This window comes from Ursus arctos, unplaced genomic scaffold (genome assembly GCF_023065955.2).
Source record: "Ursus arctos isolate Adak ecotype North America unplaced genomic scaffold, UrsArc2.0 scaffold_12, whole genome shotgun sequence".
NCBI classification, from domain to species: domain Eukaryota; kingdom Metazoa; phylum Chordata; class Mammalia; order Carnivora; family Ursidae; genus Ursus; species Ursus arctos.
In genome coordinates, this window is record NW_026622786.1 from 12093018 (window position 1) to 12112017 (window position 19000).

General features: G+C 51.7%; 1 protein-coding gene across 4 annotated transcripts in view; it reads left to right on the top strand.

Moving 5' to 3' along the window:
• SYT6 (synaptotagmin 6) overlaps positions 1 to 17726 on the top strand; it is a 56184-nt gene extending 38458 nt beyond the window's left edge. The window contains exons 4-7 of one of the 4 annotated variants that reach the window (XM_044378641.2): positions 5860 to 5980; positions 10406 to 10577; positions 11793 to 11943; positions 17655 to 17726. In XM_044378641.2, the coding sequence (XP_044234576.1) occupies positions 5860 to 5980; positions 10406 to 10577; positions 11793 to 11943; positions 17655 to 17726 (516 nt within the window). Of the gene's footprint in view, positions 1 to 5859; positions 5981 to 10405; positions 10578 to 11792; positions 11944 to 16009; positions 16028 to 17654 lie in introns of those variants that run through there. The other 3 variants (XM_044378642.2, XM_044378643.2, XM_044378644.2) reach the window with 3 other exon arrangements.
• Positions 17727 to 19000: the final 1274 nt, after the last annotated feature.

The window sequence follows — 19000 nt, forward strand, 5'->3', positions numbered from 1 at the left end:
TCCAGGGTGGACTCCTAAGTGGGGGTCATGAGGCAGACGAGGGGGCCCTGCCCTGTTCCCAGCCTCCCCTGTGCTGTTTCAATCCCCACCCTGCATCTCACCTTCTAATACCCAGAACCTCTCGAGTCCCCTCCCTCTGCCTAGAATGTCCTCACTTGTTTTCCTCTGCTAGCAAATTCCTTTTGCTCACCTTGCCAGACCCTATGGAATATTACCCCCTCTGGGAAGCCTACCCTGTAACCCCGGGCACTTTATTATTCCCTCCTCTGTCCCCCTCCCCCCCATCTTGCCCAAGCCTCTCTTAAAGCACTTATCAAACCAACGTATTACTTACTTCTGTGCCTGTCCCTGCCCCAAGACTGTGAGGTCTTTATAATATTTGTAAAGATAGAAGTAATAATTACAATGCCAGCTAGTACTTCCTGAAATCCTACTCTGTGCGAGGTGCTATGCCAAGCACTTTATGCAAATGACTTCATTTAATCCTAACAATAACCCTAAGAGGTAGATACGGCCCCATTTTACAGATTAGGAAACCAACACTATGAAAGGCTAATAAGTAAGTCGCACTGCTTATAAACATCAGAGCTGGAGCTGGGACCCAGAGCTGCCTGACCCCAAATCCATATTCTCAGCCTTTCGCTCATCAGCCAGTATTTACTGTGATTTGCCACGGATCAGGCCCTGGGCAAAACATGACAGGTATGATGTCGAGTGAGACCAGACCCCATCTCTGCCCTCAAAGAGTCCACGATCTAAGGAGAACACCGCATTTGTCATATAATCCCCACGAGCAACAGGAAAGTCATGGTGGTGGCCTGGGCTGTGGAAGAGGCGTCTGTGGTACTTAGGGGGCTGATAGCAGAGGACGTGGCCCAGCCCCAAGTGCCAGCCTCCGCCTCTGACTCAGCTCTACCCCTGATTCCAAGCCTCAGGTCTTCACAGAGGGATTGCTCACTGGGTGTTTTTCTACCCATTGGAGCCAAATTGGCTTCCACCCCGCCTCTCTTCCAGGCCCCCCTGCTCTGGGGTAGCTTAACAGCGCTTCCTGCCCCGTGCTGCAGAGATCCTTTCAGGTCTCCTGTGGCCTTCCTAAAAGTGCAGCGGATGCTTCTCTGCTGATGACAAGAGATTCAGACAAGCCACTTAATGATTAAGAGACAAGAAGTGTTCTCTAAAAGATGGGGAAGCATGGTTCTTGCTTCGCTCAGCCTGGATTCCCAAGATAGACGCGGAGCATTGATGCCACTCATTGCCTGTTTGGGAGGAAGAGAAGGCTAGCGCTGGAGAAGAATACAACACTTGGGGGCAGCGGGGACCGAAGGAATGAGAGCATTTGGATTTCAAGGCGAAGTTGCTAATAAGTTCCTTGAGGCGGGCGATAGACAAGTCAGGCGTCCTTGGGCCATCTCAACTGGTGATGTTGATGATAGGTTTTCCGGTGTGAATCCTTGGGTTTTATGGCTAGCAGGGAGGGACCTGAGGGTTAGAACATTTAGGACAATCCTCTCATTTTACAGAGATGTGAAATGACGTGTTCTCATGGCTGGTTGGTGGCTGAAGGAAGCTCAAGTCTCCTGACTTGTGGTTCACTGCTTTTTCCTGGGCAGCCCCCAGATAGGAATTCTCTTCTATGCTTCTGTGGGTGCATCAAAGAGAGGGAAATGCTGTTGCACGGCTGGTGTGCCGTGGATGGGACTTTCAGAACCTTACCGCCCGGGCGCCTGGGCATTGCAGCCGGGGGAGGGGGCAGATGGCAGGTGCACAGGTTGCACCTAAAGATAGACTTTTCCAGGAGCCAGCACCCTGGCTAGCCCTCCCCTGGCAGCAGGTCTGCCCCCTCCGAACTCCAGCCGGAACTTAAAGCCAGCTGCTCCTGGGCCCCCATCCGCCCCACCAGCCTGCAGGTTAGCAGTTGAGAGGGCCAAGTTGGTTTCTGCCGATTTCTGGACAGCAGTGACCTCTCCATCACTGGAGAGCTCATTACCAATCAGGGGCCCTAAGGCGGCCTCCCCTGACAGCAAGTGAAGATGAAAGCAATAACGTGCAGGCCGTTCTGCAGCCCCTGGTCACCCTGGTTTTATTAAAGCTGAAGTCTCAGGCATCACTAATGAGGATAAAAGGCTGGCAAGGAGTATAGGATCTGGGGCTGAAACCTCCTGAGAAAGGGGGTGGGGCGGAGCAAGGATCTGGCAAGGCCACCCCAGGGGCCAAGCTTTCCAGAGAGAGAGGTGGCTGCCAGGAGATGCTGACTGTCTGTTTGCTTAGCCCCCTATCCCTCTATTTACTCAAAAGTAACCTCTTTATTTTCCTTGATCAAACAAGCCAGTCCTCTGCTGCCGGCATGGGCAGGGGAACAACATCCCCTTGATCCCTTGAGCCAAGGGCAGCCCACTTGCGGTCGGGTCCCGTGAGGCCCAATCACCCACCACAGAAGGTCCTGGGCCTGGCCACAGGCTCCTTGGCTCTTGTTTTCTCTCTGCCTGCAAGTCATGGGAGGACCTTGGCTCGTTCCCTTTACTATGGATGGAGAAAGGAGTTCACGGTCGGGAGCAGGGACCAGGGTGGGGGTAGGAGGTCCCACACCACACTGTTGAGTCAGCACCTGCATGCCGCCCAGCTGCCATAGTCCTGTCAAGGAAGGGCACCCCCGCAGAAAAGAGGGGAGGCTCTGCTGGGCGGTGCCCCCTGGAGGGAGCCATCCTTGAGAGCAGTGCAGAGAACTGCATGTGATTCCATTTACCCCGAGAGATCTCCCGCGCCCCAAGCCAGTCTCCTGAGTCTATAAACCAATCAGCTCGGACTTCCCCAAATAAGACAGCCCTTATAAGGGCCACTGTGCATGGTGACAACGGTAGGGAAACCACTCCCTTCAGAGGGGCCACAGGATTCCTTCCCAGGCCCTACCTTGATGGCAACACTGACATTGAGAACCACTGCTTCCAGGGCTCTCCTGGCTAAGATACAACCACGTGTTTCTACCTGCATTCGTGTAGCTCCTCTTGTGCTTGGCCACCTCTGAAGCACGAGTAGGTGTAAAGCAAAGCCTAGTCCCAAAGGGGCCTCCAGTCACCAGGTGCTAGTGGGAGGGCACAGTGGCAGCAGAGGGGGGACTTGGTAACACCTATGGCTCAGGGGCAGAAGGTGCGGCAGGGGTGTGGGGGAGAGATGCTCTCTGTGGGCTGGACCCTGGGTGAGGATGCCAAGACAAGAGGAGGAACATTCTGGCAAAAGGGACCAAAGCTACACCAGTCCTGTGGAGCAGAGGGTTGGCATAGAGGAGTAGAGAGAGACAGTCAGGTGAGGAAGTCAGACGGGACCCCACTGTTGAGGGGCCTCACTGCAAGCTAAGAAGATGGGCCTTGATTCCAGAAGCCACTGGGGGTGTCTGAGCAGCAGCCTTGATCTATATAAATTGGCACCAGAGCGCTTGCTAGTCACGCAAGTTACTTAACTTGGGCAAGCTACTTACCTTCACCAACAGTCCTTTCCTCCTGTTTGCGGTGGGGATAAGAAGAGCACCTAGCTTGTAGGGCTGTGGTAAGACTCGGCATATGGCAGACACACAGGGGCATTCGTTCTTCTTGCTGTTATTGAGTCTGAAAGGTTTCTCTAACTTTGGGCAGGAATGAATCTAGGAGGGATATGAGGGAACTAAAGGGAACTGGAGGCCCCCTTGTACCTCAGTGCCTCGGTCCGAGATAGAACCTTCAGCCGGTGCACCAGGGACCTGCTCACGAGGGGAAGGTCGTACTCCCTCAACACCATGTCACAGGGCCGTTTCCCCTCCTTGGACTAGGGGACTAGGGAGACGGGAGACTCACCTGAGGGAGGTGGCATTCTGGCACCTTCTTCTAACGGGTACACCCCACGAGACCATGTGTGTCTCGGAGGGAGGACTGGATACTCTCCACAAAGCACAGAGCCAAGGTCCGGAGGAGCCAGGGTCACCTTGAGGTGCTCCCTGGGTGAGCCGGAAGGTGCTCTGAGATAGAGTGAGTGGGAGGAGTGCTGTCCTAAGAGTCGGAGTCCAGCTGCATCTCCTACCAGCTGTGGAAGCCTGGGCAGAGCTTTGCGACCTGAGTTTGAACACTGAGCTCTTCAGTCTGCGAAGTGGAGGGAATAAGGGCAGTACTCCCTGCCTCAGAGAGTTGGTGCGCGTGGGAGCTCGTGGGTGTGGGTCTCAGCTCACTGGCTCTGTGGCGCCACAGGGTGCTGTGTGCGGGAGGGGGTCACGCCTCTGCACAGCGTACAGCTCTGCCCCCGCCAGACCCCCGCCTGGGGAGCTGGGAGGGTTCCTCTTCTGCTACCCCGGGATTTAAAGACCAAGACTGAATTTTGCGCTAGGGCGAGAGTGGGTACCGGTTTCACCTAGAGGAAAGCCCTGACCATGTGCTCTGGAAGGGGATGGGAGAGGCTTGGATTTGTCTCCAGCTGGGGCCAGGTATCATCAGGTGGCTCTGGGAGTCCCCGGTCAAGGGGTTCTTTGTGAGGAGAAGGGACAAAAACCTTGGTGTCACCCTCGACTGCTCTCTTTCTCACACGTCACCTCCTCAGGGAGGCCTTCCCTGGCCAGCCTGCCCAAAATTCGAACAACTCCGGCCTCCTCTGAGCATTACACATCCCCTTTCCCTGCCTTACATTTTTCTCCTCAATGCTTTTTACCATCTAACTTCTTACTTTTTCTCTCTTCCTTCGCTCAAGTAAAATGTAAGCTCTGTAAGGTCAGTCGGGGTGGAGGCGGGGTTGTGTATTTTGTTCTTTCCCATATCTCCAGCACCCAGAACAGCACCTGCACACAGCAGGTGCTCAGTGAACATTTGTTGATTGACTGAACCAATGAATGAGCAAGCAGATAGCCCCATCTGAAATCAGAGCCACTGCAAACCCTGCCCTCCTCCTCCACCCAGGGTCGGGGGGCACCAGGCCAGCCTCAGAGCCCGGGGGGGGGGGTTGGCAGCAGCAGCATCCTCCTTCATCAAGTGGGGAGCAGGGAGAGGAAGCAGTCTGGCAAAGTGCTATGTAACTTGACAGACAGACATACTTAGCCTCTGAGTTTTCCTCTTCCCCGTTACTGAGAAACTTCCTAGGATTGGGATCCCCCCCACACCCCCCAGGGGCAGGAGAGGCAGCAGAGTGTATACTCTCTACTGCGTCGTATCTGAAGGATGATCACATTTGAGGGAAAAGGACAAGGTGGATCCAAGACCTGGCACAAACCTGGGATGGGGAATGTACGTCTCCTTGGTGGCAACATGGCCTGAGCGAGATCACGATCCCTCGTGCTTTCGTGCCTAGGCCTGGAAGTTAGAAAGCTAAGCGGGTCTCCAGAGACACGGGGAAGCTGCCAGGCAGAGGGACTGGTGAGGAACAACTGAGCTGGAGCCTGGAAGCAGACCTACCAGCAGAGAGCCCCGAATGGCTGGAGCGTGTCTTGTGCAGGACACTACCATGACCACGGCCAGGCAGGGGGCTGGGGTGTGGAGTCAAGGGGACCAGTGGCTGAAAAGGGTGAGCTGGAGGGGAACAGGGCTGGGTCACTCTGGGGCTGCTGGTCTGGAGGCTGGACCCGAGGGGCACTTGGAGGGCAGGCAGGACACAGCAGGATGGCGAGGACCGGGACGAGCATCTGAGCAGAGCTGAGAAGGAACAATGAACAGGGAAGATTCTATTAAAGAGGCAATATCGTTATCATTGTCTTTTATTCCCAGTTACTCCCAGCATGGAGGCCAGACCCTTGGGTCCAAAAGACATGGCGCTCTGCCTCAAAGAGCGTTCTCCTGGGTCCCAGCGTGGCCCGCAGCAGCAGCCCTGGGAACTGTGTGCCCGTCATCTGCCCTCTTGTCTGCTTCTTTGCAGGAAAGCGTGGATCTGGGAGAGATCATGTTCTCCCTGTGCTACCTGCCCACAGCAGGCCGGCTCACCCTCACAGTGATTAAATGTCGCAACCTCAAGGCGATGGACATCACGGGCTACTCAGGTACGTCCCCTTCCCAAGTGGCCTGGAGCCGCCCAGACATTCGGACCTGGAAAGAGGCTTAGAGAGAAAGGGGAAGAACTGTCAGTATTCTTAGAAGAGGAGCACCAGCTCTGGATTCCAATCCCAGTTCTGTCCCTTCCCTTGCTGTGTGATGCTTTGATTTTCTCATCTGAAAAAAATAACTTACGCAGGTTGCTTTACGGGATAAATGAGCTCATTCGTGTACGTGCTTAGAGTTGTGCCAGACACACAATAAACGCTCAGTAGACATTAGCTACTACTATCATTTTCCCACAAAGGAGAGAGAGAATAAGAAGTAAACACATAGGAGAAGAAAAAAAAAATAAGGAAAATCTTTCTAGTTATACGAGGCCCCAGGACTTTCAAGGGTTTGGTCAGGTTTGAGCACGTAAATGTTTGTAGGTCTGCACAGCCCCACGGCAGCCCCGCAGAGCTAGTCAACGGGGCAAAGCCACTGCAAAGCAAAGTGCATTTGTACTTGGGTTTTTCCTGCAGGGCTCCCGGCCCCAGCCTCAGCACCAGGAGAGCTGTTAGGTACAGAGTAAGTCCTGTTCTAGTAACTGAGAACATGCTTGCTTGGGGGCGCTGCAAAGACTGATCCTTTTCCAAGATTCTGTAAGTCGTTGTCGGAGAAGGTATTTGAGTTTTGATACAACAGAGGCCTAGCTCGAGTCCCAGGGGCCTCCTTTCCCCCTGTCGGCTCACATTAGCCTGAGAAGAGCAACAGGGCGAAGTGTCCCAGAGAGCAGACATGCAGAACAGTCTGGGCTCCACTCAGAGCTGCAAATGTAGGAAAAGACTTGTTTTCCTGGACCCGTGACCCAAGAGGCTCTTCTGAGGGATCAGATTTCCAGTGTCAAACCATTCCAGCGGTGCTGATTTTTCCTTTTTTTCATCAATTATTTATTTTCCTGGATAACTCCTTAGTATCATCACAGTTGCCATAGAAAAGGGATGGTCCAGCTGCCAACCTCCGGGCCCAGGTGCAACCTGGTGTAGTTGGAAGAAGGTGAAGTATTAGACCTTGAAAAATGAGGTTTCGGGGCGGGGGGGGGGAAGGTAGTTGGAAAATGCTGAAGTCACGTGTATTTGTTGACGCTTTGACTCCCCCGGAGCCTCTGCTCCCAGCCCCCACTGTCTCTGTGCAGCGCTCTTGTCTTCCAGGCCAAGAGCTCCCCAAGAAAGCACCCACCCTAACACCACTCCTTCCACTGAAGCTCCCACTGCACTTCGGGGAGAACATGGGGAAGAGCTTAAAGAGCCTCTTCCGACATGTGCGAAGCTCTCAGGCCCCAGCAAGTCAGCTTCCTCCAAAAATACAGCCAATGTAGATTTCATTTTAATATCGGAATAAGTGCATGCTGAGGACAGAAATTCATGGAGGACTCTCAAGGCTGCCGAGGGAAATAGGATTTTGCTCCTAAGTCCCCACACTATCTTCTCTGGTGTAATTAAATTGATGTGCCAGAGAGAGAGCTTATGGCGAAGCCACTGAGGTAATCATACCGGCCGTTCCACATCAGAGGGTTTTGGGGGGGAGAGATTTTTCTCACGCTAAATTCTAATCTCCCTCTTGCAATTGACCCTCTTTTCTACCTGGGTTTGGAATCTGCTATTAAATCTCAGCTTGATTCTCAAAATTCAGGGGTCCTCTTTTTGTCAGGGATTTCTGTTTGGGTCGCAAATGTAAGCAAGTGTCTGGAACAGTGCGTGCAACACAGTAGGCATTGAATAAACATGCTTTGAATGAATGAATGAATTGGTAGCACGAGGAGCCTTGTCAGAGGGTGAAACACTGCGGGCATGCGTGTCATGGGCCTCTCAAACTAGATCGCCTGTTTTTGAGGATGAGTTTGAGGTTGCCTTTGACCCAGATTGCTTGCATATTGGGCTAAAGCAGGGAGTGAATGGAGCTTATTGGCTGTTCTTGATTTCTATGACATCGACCCCCAAACCCGAGGGTCTTCTTGTTTTCCTTGATTTAACCAGTCGTGAATCAATTCTCGAAGCCCATCCACTGGAACGATGACAATGAAAATACCACAAAATAATAATAAGGATCAGGACACCACAAAAGGGTGGTGAGCGAGTAAAACCACCTTTCTCCGCCACATCTGGTCTGTACTGATTCGAGTCTAGTGGTTTAAAATGTAAACTCTGGAGTCAGACAGACCTAGGTTCAAATCCGAGGCAAGTTCCTGAATCTCTCTAGCCTCCATCTCCCTACCTATCAGAGGGGATGATGATGATAGCTATTTTATAGCATTGGTGGGAAGCTTAAAAGACACGAGGCCCATAAATCTCAGACAGTGCCCGGCACATACTAAATGCTGAACTGTGATGCCTCCCGTGACAATGGGGCTGAAATGTGCTCCCTCGCTCAGCTGCATAGAACACCAGAGGCTGTTGCAGAGCAGACAACCTCCAGGGTCACGTGGAGCCAGCGTTCCACTGGAAGCCGCACACTTTTTGCCCCCAGAGAATCCTAAGGAACAGTCATCTCTCTGCGTAGCCTCTTGGACAATCACGAGATTGATGATTTCTTCAAGGGAGCTACACCCACTGAGTTTTATAAATGGATATGCCTCGTAGGAGTGAACAGAGTTGGGGAAGGAAGCTGAGAATCTCCCAGTCGGTCATAAGGCATCTGCCTAGTGGCCTCCAGGACAGGTGGCTCTGACATATTTTTCCAAGCCTGGTGGCGTGGGGCTCTGCCAGGCCATGGGAGCGCATGGAAATGGGCATGGCAGCTGTTGGGGCAACATTCGGGCAGCCTCAAGCCTGAAGACACTTTCCAAGACACTGTTCACCTCATGGAGTGTAGACATTGCTGTGTTAGTGATGGGTCTTGGAGCAAGCTTTCCCCACCTGACTGCTTGGACCTGAAGCCTGCCCTGGGCATAGCCATAGAGAATGGAGCCCACCGACACCAGAAAGCTGTCTCACAGAGGTTCTAGGAATTCCGCCTTCCTTTTTTACTGAAAACACCCCGGAGAGAGGGCCCTTCCAAATGGGTCATTGGAGACAGCAGGTTGATTAAACACCTGCTGTTTAATCATGGTCTCCCCAGCTCCCTCGTAAACCCAAGTGCCCCCATGGTTCAGGGATAGCTGCCCTGTCGCATTAGTTAGTCGGCCGCTCCTTTGGGGGTCTGCAGAAATGCCTTTAAGGCTTGGAGTTTCGGATCACATGGCGTAGTTCTCTCTAGCTTCCCCATAGCTGGGTGCCTCGACTGCCACCTGATCGATGCCCGGGGAGCATGAGGTCCTGGTGGGTGCTCAGGTGCCCAGCAGATAGAACCACGTGCCCATGCCTCAAGGCTCCGGGCTGCAGCCGCTGGACCCGCGCCTCCTGATGGCTTCCACGAACCCTGGCTTCTGGGCAAGAAGGTGCGTCAGTACATCAGCGTCTCAAAAGCTGTTATTACCTGTGAGCGCCCTCCCATTTCTTGAGCTGTGCAGCATAAATAACAATTATGATGGTGCCCAAGACACCTGTGCTATGAGATTCGATAGGTCTCACTTCACCTGGATGAGTGGAAAATTTCAGGGTAGAAGGATGACCATGAAACACCTATTCAGAAAACTAAAGAACAGACAGGGATGGGAGACACGTGGAGGTTCAGTAAAAAGATACCTCCTCTGGGGATGGAGAGGATCCAAGATCCCACTGAGCAAGGAAATGTCACCAGGCTGCCCCGAATCTCAGCCAGCCGCCTTACTCACGGCCCCCAGCACAGCTCCGTCCCCCTCCTCTGCCCAGAAGTGGGCAGGAAATGGCTTTCGGGGGGGGGGGGGAAGCAGAGAGCAGGGCCCTTCTTGATGCCAGCTGGAAATGAGCTGGTTGGGACAATGAGACCCATAATCCTGTTGTCAGGTGGGGAGGACACAGACAGCGTTGTGATTGTCGCCGTTCCTTTACTCTGACACACTGCTACTCCTTGGGTGTCATCAGCTTCTATTTTTACCCCCCTTATCCTTTGGTTAATAAATGCTGACGACCCCAGAGGAAAGGACTCCAAGCAGGTGAAAGGAAGGGTGTCTTGTTCACCACCCTTTGGAGCCAGCCGGCCATGACGGAGCGGGGATGTGGGGCCGTGAACCGCATACCCACGGGCAGGTGTCCTGTCTGATTTGAGGCCAGCTTCACCATTAGTGAAAGTCCATTAGGCACTCTCCCAATAATCCTGAGGTCGCTAAAGACTCCGTGTTTTATTAAGCACGAAGTGTCCTCAGAGACAGGTGTGCTACATAAATACAAGGTGGTTTAATTATCTTAACAACCCACTGATACCATCTGATGAACAACAGTAGGCCTGCGGCTTCCGTCCCTCTGCTGCAATTGATGTTCCAGGACATCTGGTTAACATGCTCCCTTCCCTTCCCATCACCCCCACTGGCACAGATCCTTATGTCAAAGTGTCCCTGCTTTGTGACGGGCGGAGACTGAAGAAGAAGAAAACAACCATAAAGAAGAACACTCTAAATCCTGTCTACAATGAGGCCATCATCTTTGATATCCCGCCAGAGAACATGGATCAAGTCAGTCTGCTCATCTCGGTTATGGATTACGATCGGTAGGTGCGGGGCCCTGAGGGCCATGGTTCCCTGCCTCTCACTCCCACACCAATGCAGTTCCTGGCCTTGGTGCTTGTGGTTCAGGGCTCAGGGCCGATCCCTCAAATCTGGCTCCATCCAAGAAAGGGTGCAGAAGTTTGAGGAAGAGCATGGTTTCCTCTGAGCAGAAGCTCAAGCTTTACTTCCCAGCAGGCCCGTTTCTCTCAGGGGCCAATCCACCCATCAGTTTCCTTGAATTCGCCCCTGCTGATTCCTGTTCTTCCATCTGGCACCAAGTCCCATCCCCTGTCCTCTCCATTTCTGGTGCTGCTACCATTCCCACCGAGGGATGGCTGTGCAGCCTTCCAGCTGACCCCTGCCTCCATCACTCCCTGACTCAAGCCAGCCAACGCGCAAGAGGCACGCTTTCCAAAAAGACCCCTTTCTTCTGGGACCTGCCCTTTCTCAAGAACCATCAATGGTTCCTGTTTTCCAGGCCCTTCCCCTGGTTGTTCAGGGCCTTCCAGAATCTGGACCCAGCATCATCATCCAACTTAATTTCCCCTTCCTTGCATGTATTTCTTCCCTTCCACTTACCCACTTACCCAAATCCTCTCTTCCATCAAGGCTGGCTCTAAAACGTTTTCCAACCAACCCCCCCCCCAGCCACATGACTCCTTCTCTCCGGTTGTCAAGCCAGCTGAAGGAAAAACAAAACAAAACAAAACAACCACGCATTAAAGCCTCCATCCAGGATTTTTAGCACAAGTTCTCGGGCATAGTAGGTGCTCACTGAACATATTTGGGTGATGACTGATATTCTTGCTGAGTAAATAAATCACATTCTAGCCATTGGGGGTATGGAGAAATGGTGCTTAGAGCGGGGTGATTTATTTCCAAATGCCGATGTCTCGAGCGAGGCTATGATGTGCTAGCTGAGTCAAAGAAGGGAGAAGACTGAAACTCTCCCATTACCTAAAGTCAGGCCATCTGCCCACCATTTCCTGAAATTCCAAAGCAGTTTGCAACCTTTTTCTCATCTGTCTGTGTCAATGTCCATCCAAGGAAGTGGGGCAAAGTCTCACTGGCGCTGGCACTCCAAGGCCCTGCCAAACATCTCTTTTCAGAGCTCAGCATTCTGAGTTAGACCTGCCCAGCAGAATCCCAGACCCCAGGACCTCCCTTTCTGACAGCATGTCTGGTCACCAGCACCAGGCCCTTTCTTTCTCCCCCAGAGTGGGCCACAATGAGATTATAGGAGTCTGCCGCGTGGGGATCAACGCGGAAGGCCTGGGCCGGGACCACTGGAACGAGATGCTGGCCTACCCACGGAAGCCCATCGCACACTGGCACTCCTTGGTGGAGGTAAAGAAATCCTTCAAAGAGGTGGGTGAGGTCGTGCTCGGCCCTTGGCATGTTTGCTGCATGGCCACGCAGGCTGGAGAATGGCAGTCGGCGGCTGTGTGACCTTGCCTGCGTGGGTCCTTCCAGGGCTGTGCAGGGGGCTACGCGCTTCTCGCCCAGTGCGTGAGCGGCAGGAAGGAGATGGAGCGGGACGGGGGGAGCTGCCTGATGAAAAGCCTCTGATATCGAGCATATTGAAAGTGACGCTGAGTTCTAAATGGAAAATGAAAACTCGGAGGAAGCATTCCCAGCGGCTGCACAGAGCCAGGCCCGGAATGCTTTCACAAAGCCCCCACTGGGCGAAGTCGGTCCTTTGGGAGAAAGTCCCAAGAGGGTGAGATCAGAACTTGGCAAGAAAGTCTACCCCGGTGGAATCCCTATGTTCCCTGAGGCTCTAGCCAGGCAGTCCCCAGGCTGTCTTCATGGCCTCCATGCAGATGGCCAGAGACAAGAGCCCGCCGCCATGACTGCTGCCTCTCCCATTGCGGGAGAGAGTATGGCTTCAAGTTGTCGTGCTCTCTGACAGGATCCTGACAGAGATGTAACAGACGGAGCACTGCCCAGGGCTCCCGAGGCTTGGGCTCCAATCTTGGCCGCTTTGGACTTGCTGTATAATCTTCAGCCAGTCATTTCTCTCAATGGCAAAGAAAATGTCCCTCCACCAAACGCCACCAATATAAGATCCTGCAAGTTGTCATCCTGGTGGCTCCCAGGCCTGCTTTTTCTCAGATGGGTTGGGATGTGGGGGTAGCAGGCAAGCTTGAAACCTCACTTTGAGGATCTCATACCCCAATCCATATCCTAAAAAGTCAAATGGTTGTCTGTTCATCCTAGGCTTCAAGCCTAGGAAGTCTAGAGTCTAAAATTAGACCATCGACTAATAAAAAAAAAAATAATAAAGCTTTAACTCTTACACCACAGGGCCCCTCAGCTTAAAAGCAGTCACCTTAAAAACAGTACCGTTGACCGTTGAACAACACAGTTCGAATTGTGCCGTTCCACTTGTGTGTGGATTTTTTTTTTTAATAAATACAGCACAGCACTGTAAATGTATTTTTCTCCCTTATGACTTTCTTAATAACATTTTCTTTTCTCTCACTTACTTTTTTGTAAGAATACAGAATAGAATTCTTATAACATTCGACATATGTCTTCATTGACTATTTATGTTATCGGTAAACCTTCCAGTCAACAGTAGGTGATTAATAGTTAGGTTTCAGGGGAGTCAAAGTCATATTGGATCTTTGTGCAGAGGGTCAGTGCCCCTAATCCCAGTGTTGTTCAAGGGTCAACTGTAATCCCTTCTTCGGGCTCTGGGACACAGGAAAGGTGTGGGCCGCAAAGCGAGAGGACCTGCCGGCTCTCCCTTTTCTTCCTGGTGTGGACAGGCCTGTTTCTCCCAGCTTCCGGAAGTGTGAGCTGTCTTAGGAGAGACTGAGGGCTATGGGGGGGGGGGGGGGGCAGAGGGCTCCCGGAGCCAGGCTAATTGATTTACCTTCTGAGGGAAGCATGCCTTTGAGGCCAGTATGGAGAAGTAAGGCATAGACACAAAGTTCCTGTTCCTCAGAGGCCTCCTGTTTCTATCTTGTGCTTGCCTTGATTTTACCACAGCTGTGAAGCTTGAATGACAGAGACCGGTCCCTCAGCTCTCTGGCTCCCTTTCCCCCACACCCCCGCAGGAACTTCTGCCTCCTTTTATGCAGAAGGTTCTCTCTGCAGGGTGCGGGGGAGGTACCCATGACCAGCCTTTGCCTCCGAAGGAGGCAGCTCCTGGACAGAACTGAGGGACCTGGGGACCTGGGGCCTGGGGTCCATACCTGGCACCTCACCGAACACAGGCTTGATTCAACCAAGGGAGGGTGCCACGCCCTCTCCCCCCCTTTGAAATCCCCTGAAGATATTTAAGAGCAGAATAAGCATACTAGAATATTCAGGATGGTTTAGGGACAGGGACATGTAAGCTAAGAGGCCCCCGATGGGCTGCAGGGCCTCAGGCAATTCACTGCCCCCTCTGGTCTCTGGTTTCCTGGTTCGTAAATGAGGGCGTAGGTTCCCGTCATCTCTGCTTTTGTAGGAGACCCTGACCCTAAATGACGGAGGGTGGAGGCCGTGAGCCCTCCTGTGTCACCAGCTCAGAAAGATAACCCTCCCCGTGTAATGGGGCTACTCTGTGCACGCAAACTGAAGCCACCGGCCAGCGGCGGCTGGAGTTGGGGGTGGGTGCAGGGCGGCACGGAGGCGCCGGTTCCAGAATCACTCCATGATGAATACAACCTAATTAAGCCAAATAATTGATTCCGAGCCCCATTCCTTTGAAATCTCTGACTCACTAGTCCAGACTACAAAAGAAAGAAAGATAAAGTAGAATCAAGCCCTTGAAAATGAATATTTGATGAGACAGTAAAGGGAAAGTAACAGTATATGGAAAACGAAAAGAGAATAAATTGATTCATATCCTTTGGGTTTACTTTTTTCTTGACCTCACACACCAAGCTCCCGAGCCTGCCCCTCCCCCTCTCATTATCCTACCATTTTCTGCTCAGCTGATCATTTCTCTGTATCAAGAAGCTGAAAATGACATTCATCTTGGCAACCTAGGATTTCACCTACACTTTCAGCACCCGCGGTTTAAGTATCTTTATAAAACCGCATCTAAAAACCTACGAGGCAGATACGAAGGAAACCGTCTTTGGACTCAAGTGATGTATTGCACTCCAACATCTATGGCCTCAATCATCCTTAGGGCTCCCATCTTGCCTGCTCAGTTCTGTTCTGGACATTGAGCAAGAACCTTGCTCCTGGAACTTGTTTCTCCCATTCGTATCATAAATAAAGAAATCTCACTCTCCCGCTCCCTGGAAGATAAATGGCATCGTATCTAGAAAGCACTCTCTATTTATATTGTACCTTTCTTCAAGGAGTTTCGAGTGTTGTGATAATTTCTTTTTTATTAATGAGAACAGAGGGCACCCTACTGGCTCGCTTGTTTGGGGGTTTATTTTTCCTTTTTTTTAAAGATTTTATTTGTTTATTTGACAGAGAGAGGGGCAGTGAGAGAGGGAACACAAGCAGGGGGAGTGGGAGAGGGAGAAGCAGGCTTCCCACTGAGCAGGGAGCCTGATGCGGGGCTCGATCCCAGAACGCTGGGATCATGACCTGAGCCGAAGGCAGATGCTTAACGACTGAGCCACCCAGGTGCCCCTTGTTTGGGGTTTTAAAATAAGGTTGAGGGGGACAAATTAACTGAAAAGGTATTTTTCCCTGCTGGGATGTTTTCTCGAGTAGAAATTGATTAAGCCCCAGTGAGCGTCCTTCCCCAGTGGTGGTGGCAGTGGCGGTGGCCCCCTTCCCTCGAAGCATTCCTGCCCAGTGCTGTCACTGTACACAGAGCCCAGGCTGACCAGCAGCCTTCTCCAAGGCGTTTTATCACAAAGGGCCAAGTGGAGATCAGTTTGCAGAGATTTCAGATCTGTTTGCACGTGACCCATTTCAGAACAACTAAGGGTCTTACTGGAGCACAGACATCCTGGAACGATCACCTTCCCGGGTGCTGGGGAGGGCAGGTTGGTCTTTGCGATTTCAGAGCCACCATGATAAGCCTGCTGGAATCATTCACCTTCCCATTGTCCGCGAACCCTATCTCCCTGCTCTGTTTATCTTCACAGAAACATTCAGGGGCTGGCAGGGAAGCCAGTGTGCCTTCCTCATGTGTCCTGGATTAACAATAAAGTTCCGCGTGACTTGGGCTATTATATAAAGAAAAAAAAAAGGTAGTCTGTGTGGCCATTTCGCTTTTTCTCCTCCACACTGGCCTATCAATCAGACTGTGTAAGTGGCATGCTTACCCAGGGGAGAAGCCAGTAATTACAGTGTACCTTTCACCAACACTAACGGCTGGCAGAGAGAAAGTAGAGCCCCTAAAACAAAGGCATGTTAAATGAGAGCAGTAGAGATCATCTCGTGTCACCTTCTGGTTAAGAAGCACTTGAGTCGGAAGTCACAGTGGGCTCAACAACCAGGCATTTATTTATTTAAAATATTTCACCAGGGAAACCCTCGGTTGTGATTTCATTCACGTGGACGCTGCAAGCAGAGAGACTGCCAGCTGGAGTTAGGAGTAAGTACCCAGTGTGGACCCAAAGACGTTAGGCTTCCTCTTACTGCGAATCTCCTTCTCCCCCTGCTGTGGCTGGATGCTAAGGTGGCAGCAGGACGGAGTGGAAAGAGCTGGGAGTTAGGAGACCTGGTTTCACATCCTGGCTCTGCCCCTAACTAGCTGTGTCTTGACTTCTCTGTGTCTTGATTTTATTATGTGCGAGAACAAGAGAGTTGGCTGGGATGACGCTGTGGGCCAGCCCCCAGGTCCGGCACGCTAAGATTGCTCAGGCCCAGGGCATGGAGTGGTGGTCATCCATACCCGATGGGCCAGTGTTGGGTGACTTGTAAAGATCTGCCGGTTGGCCTGCACAGGGACATGAAGGGACCGAGCCCAGGGAAGGTGACAGAGGCTTTCTGTAGAAGTGGGAGCGTGGAGGTGATCCACAGGTCTGGGTCTCTCCTTGGCACTGTGGATTTCCAGTAGGAAATGCTGGTGGCTCAGCTCTGTCTAGAAATGGCTGTATTGTGGGAAGAACGGCATCCTTTCCCCTCTGGCCCCCATTTGTGCACAGATGCATAGAGCAGCTTCTACTAAGCCCATCATTCCACAGTGGAGACCCCCAGAGCTCCAGGGAAGCGGAGGAGGCTGGGATTCAGTTCAGAAAGACCACCTCGACCACCTCCCTGACTCCCTCTGGAGCCCTGTCCCACGGGCACCTGGCAGAGAGGTTGGGGTGTCCTCAGCTCCCAGGAAGGATGGAGTGAGCAGTGGACACTGCCTCACTTTGAAGTTACACGGCCCCAGGACAGGTCAAGAATATTCCCAGGGTCAGACCTTTGCCCAGAACACAGCATGACTGACTTTTCAATCTAAAGACGGGTCAGATGGCTCAGGCGCGGGTCCGTCCACCCTCAGCCCTTTCCTTCGCTCCATTGTGCCTCATTCCATCACCCACCTCAAGAGAAGGGTCTGGGCGGGGCTGACGGGGCAACCTGTGAGGCAGGAGAAGTCAGGGAATGCTCTGGAAAGGGGAAGGGGCTGCCCGCCTCACACCCCCACCTCCACACAAGGTGGGCGTGAATGCCCACAGGAAGAGTTTAGCCCGAGAAAGAGAGCCGGACGCTAAAGCAATATCAGGTTTGTAGCTGTACTAACAGCTCCCAGACAAATTGCTAATAATTCATGATCGTGGGTTCTTGGCAGTAAGGGCATACTCTGTAGCCTGCCTCTTTCGCTGCTAACATAATCCGATTTTCAGTGTGAAAAATGGCTGAAGCACTCAGAAATGGCCCAGTCATAGCACCTCATTAACACACACACACACACACACACACACACACACACACACACGCTGCACACAGTGGAGAAAGCTTTCATTATCTCTGCAGTAGGTCTTTAAAAAAAAAAATCAGGTATTCCAAGCTAGAAGCTCTACAGCACTTTTCCTTCTGTTTTTGCATGGCTGACAGCAAAATTCAAGTAAGCTTATAAAAAGCCGGGAAAGGTGAATTCAGTGCATGGGCCAGAGAAGTTTTGAAAGTTGAAATGCAAGTCCCCTTGGCCATGGATAACCAGGCTTCTCCCCTCTCCGCAGTGGCAGGGCCGGGCTGCCAGCTTTGACAGCGAGAGCTCGTGCCCATCTCCGAAACCACCTCCCACACCATGAGCTGCACGGCCGGGCGACACCAACGGGACTCAGCGACGTTCTTTTTGCACTTGTGCAACCGTCCAAACACAGTGTTGTACAGGGGCAGCGGCAGCCGTAGCCCGAGTCTTAACCGCTCCTGTGTAGGTCAAGGCCAAGACCCTTGTCATGTGGCCAGACCTGTCTTAGTCTTTCTTGTCTCCCAAGGTGATGTTTTCTGTGGTTTTCACTTTTTATGGATCTGCTACCAAGAAGAGAAGGAGGGTAAAGTAGGAGAGAAAGAAGAGTGGAGAGCCCTGAGCTGGTTCATATAAAATACAGTGTATAATAGTTGACTTTTCAGAGCAGGTGGTTTGAGTTCCTGCAGTTTTGTGTCTCCGCCAAGCTCCAGGACCCTGGAGAAGAAGGACGTGGGATGGAGCCATGGAGCCATGGCTGCGTCTGCAGTGGCCTGCGGAAAGGTGCAGATTGGGCCAAGAGCTCTTGGAAGCTCTTCGCTGCTGTGACACAGACCTCGATGCAGGCTCCTGGTCCTACGGTGATCACGAGCGTTCCGAGGGGTCCATGCACCTTCCGCTGGTCGTGCAGGGTTCCTCACACCCCCCCTTCCTTGTTGACTTTCCTCATCATGTGAAAATGTCTTGATTCCTCATGGAAACTTAATCCCTTTCTTTAGGAATGATTCTGCCAAAACTGAACATGTTGTATGTTTTCTGGCACACCACAGTTAATGACCATATTTGTTTGAACACGGGATCTTTGTTCCCCAAAATAACCTTCGTTGTAAAGAAGAGAAGGCACGTGTGTTCCAGAATGACTTCTGTGTGACGCGTAGCTTTATTAATTCCATGAAGTAGCAAGCAACTGTTGAAAATGCCTAAATAGATCAAAGAAACACCTAGATAAAATGTTCTTTTGGGAATGGGGAGTTTTAATCCAAGTCACAGCTGGAATCCATCTTTCTGTGAAGAGAATCTTCTTGATTGAAGCAAAGTCTGCTTAAGCCTATTTCAGCCCCCTTGACTCTGGGACAATATTCATCTTAAACTTTAGTTCTATAGATTACTAAGTTCTTAAGTGTTTGTTTCAGTGATAGTGAAGGTTTTTTGACGGTTTTTTTCCTCCTTTAGATCTCTACCTTAGGCCAAATTCAGTTTAGGAAAAAAAAATGTTTCAATTATTCTGTATTGTAATAGTATGTTTCTGTTGAGTTCATAGTGGTCTTCCCACCAACCACCTATAACTCAGTTGATTTGTTCAATCTCAGTCTGCGTAGCCCTGGAAAATTTGTGGTG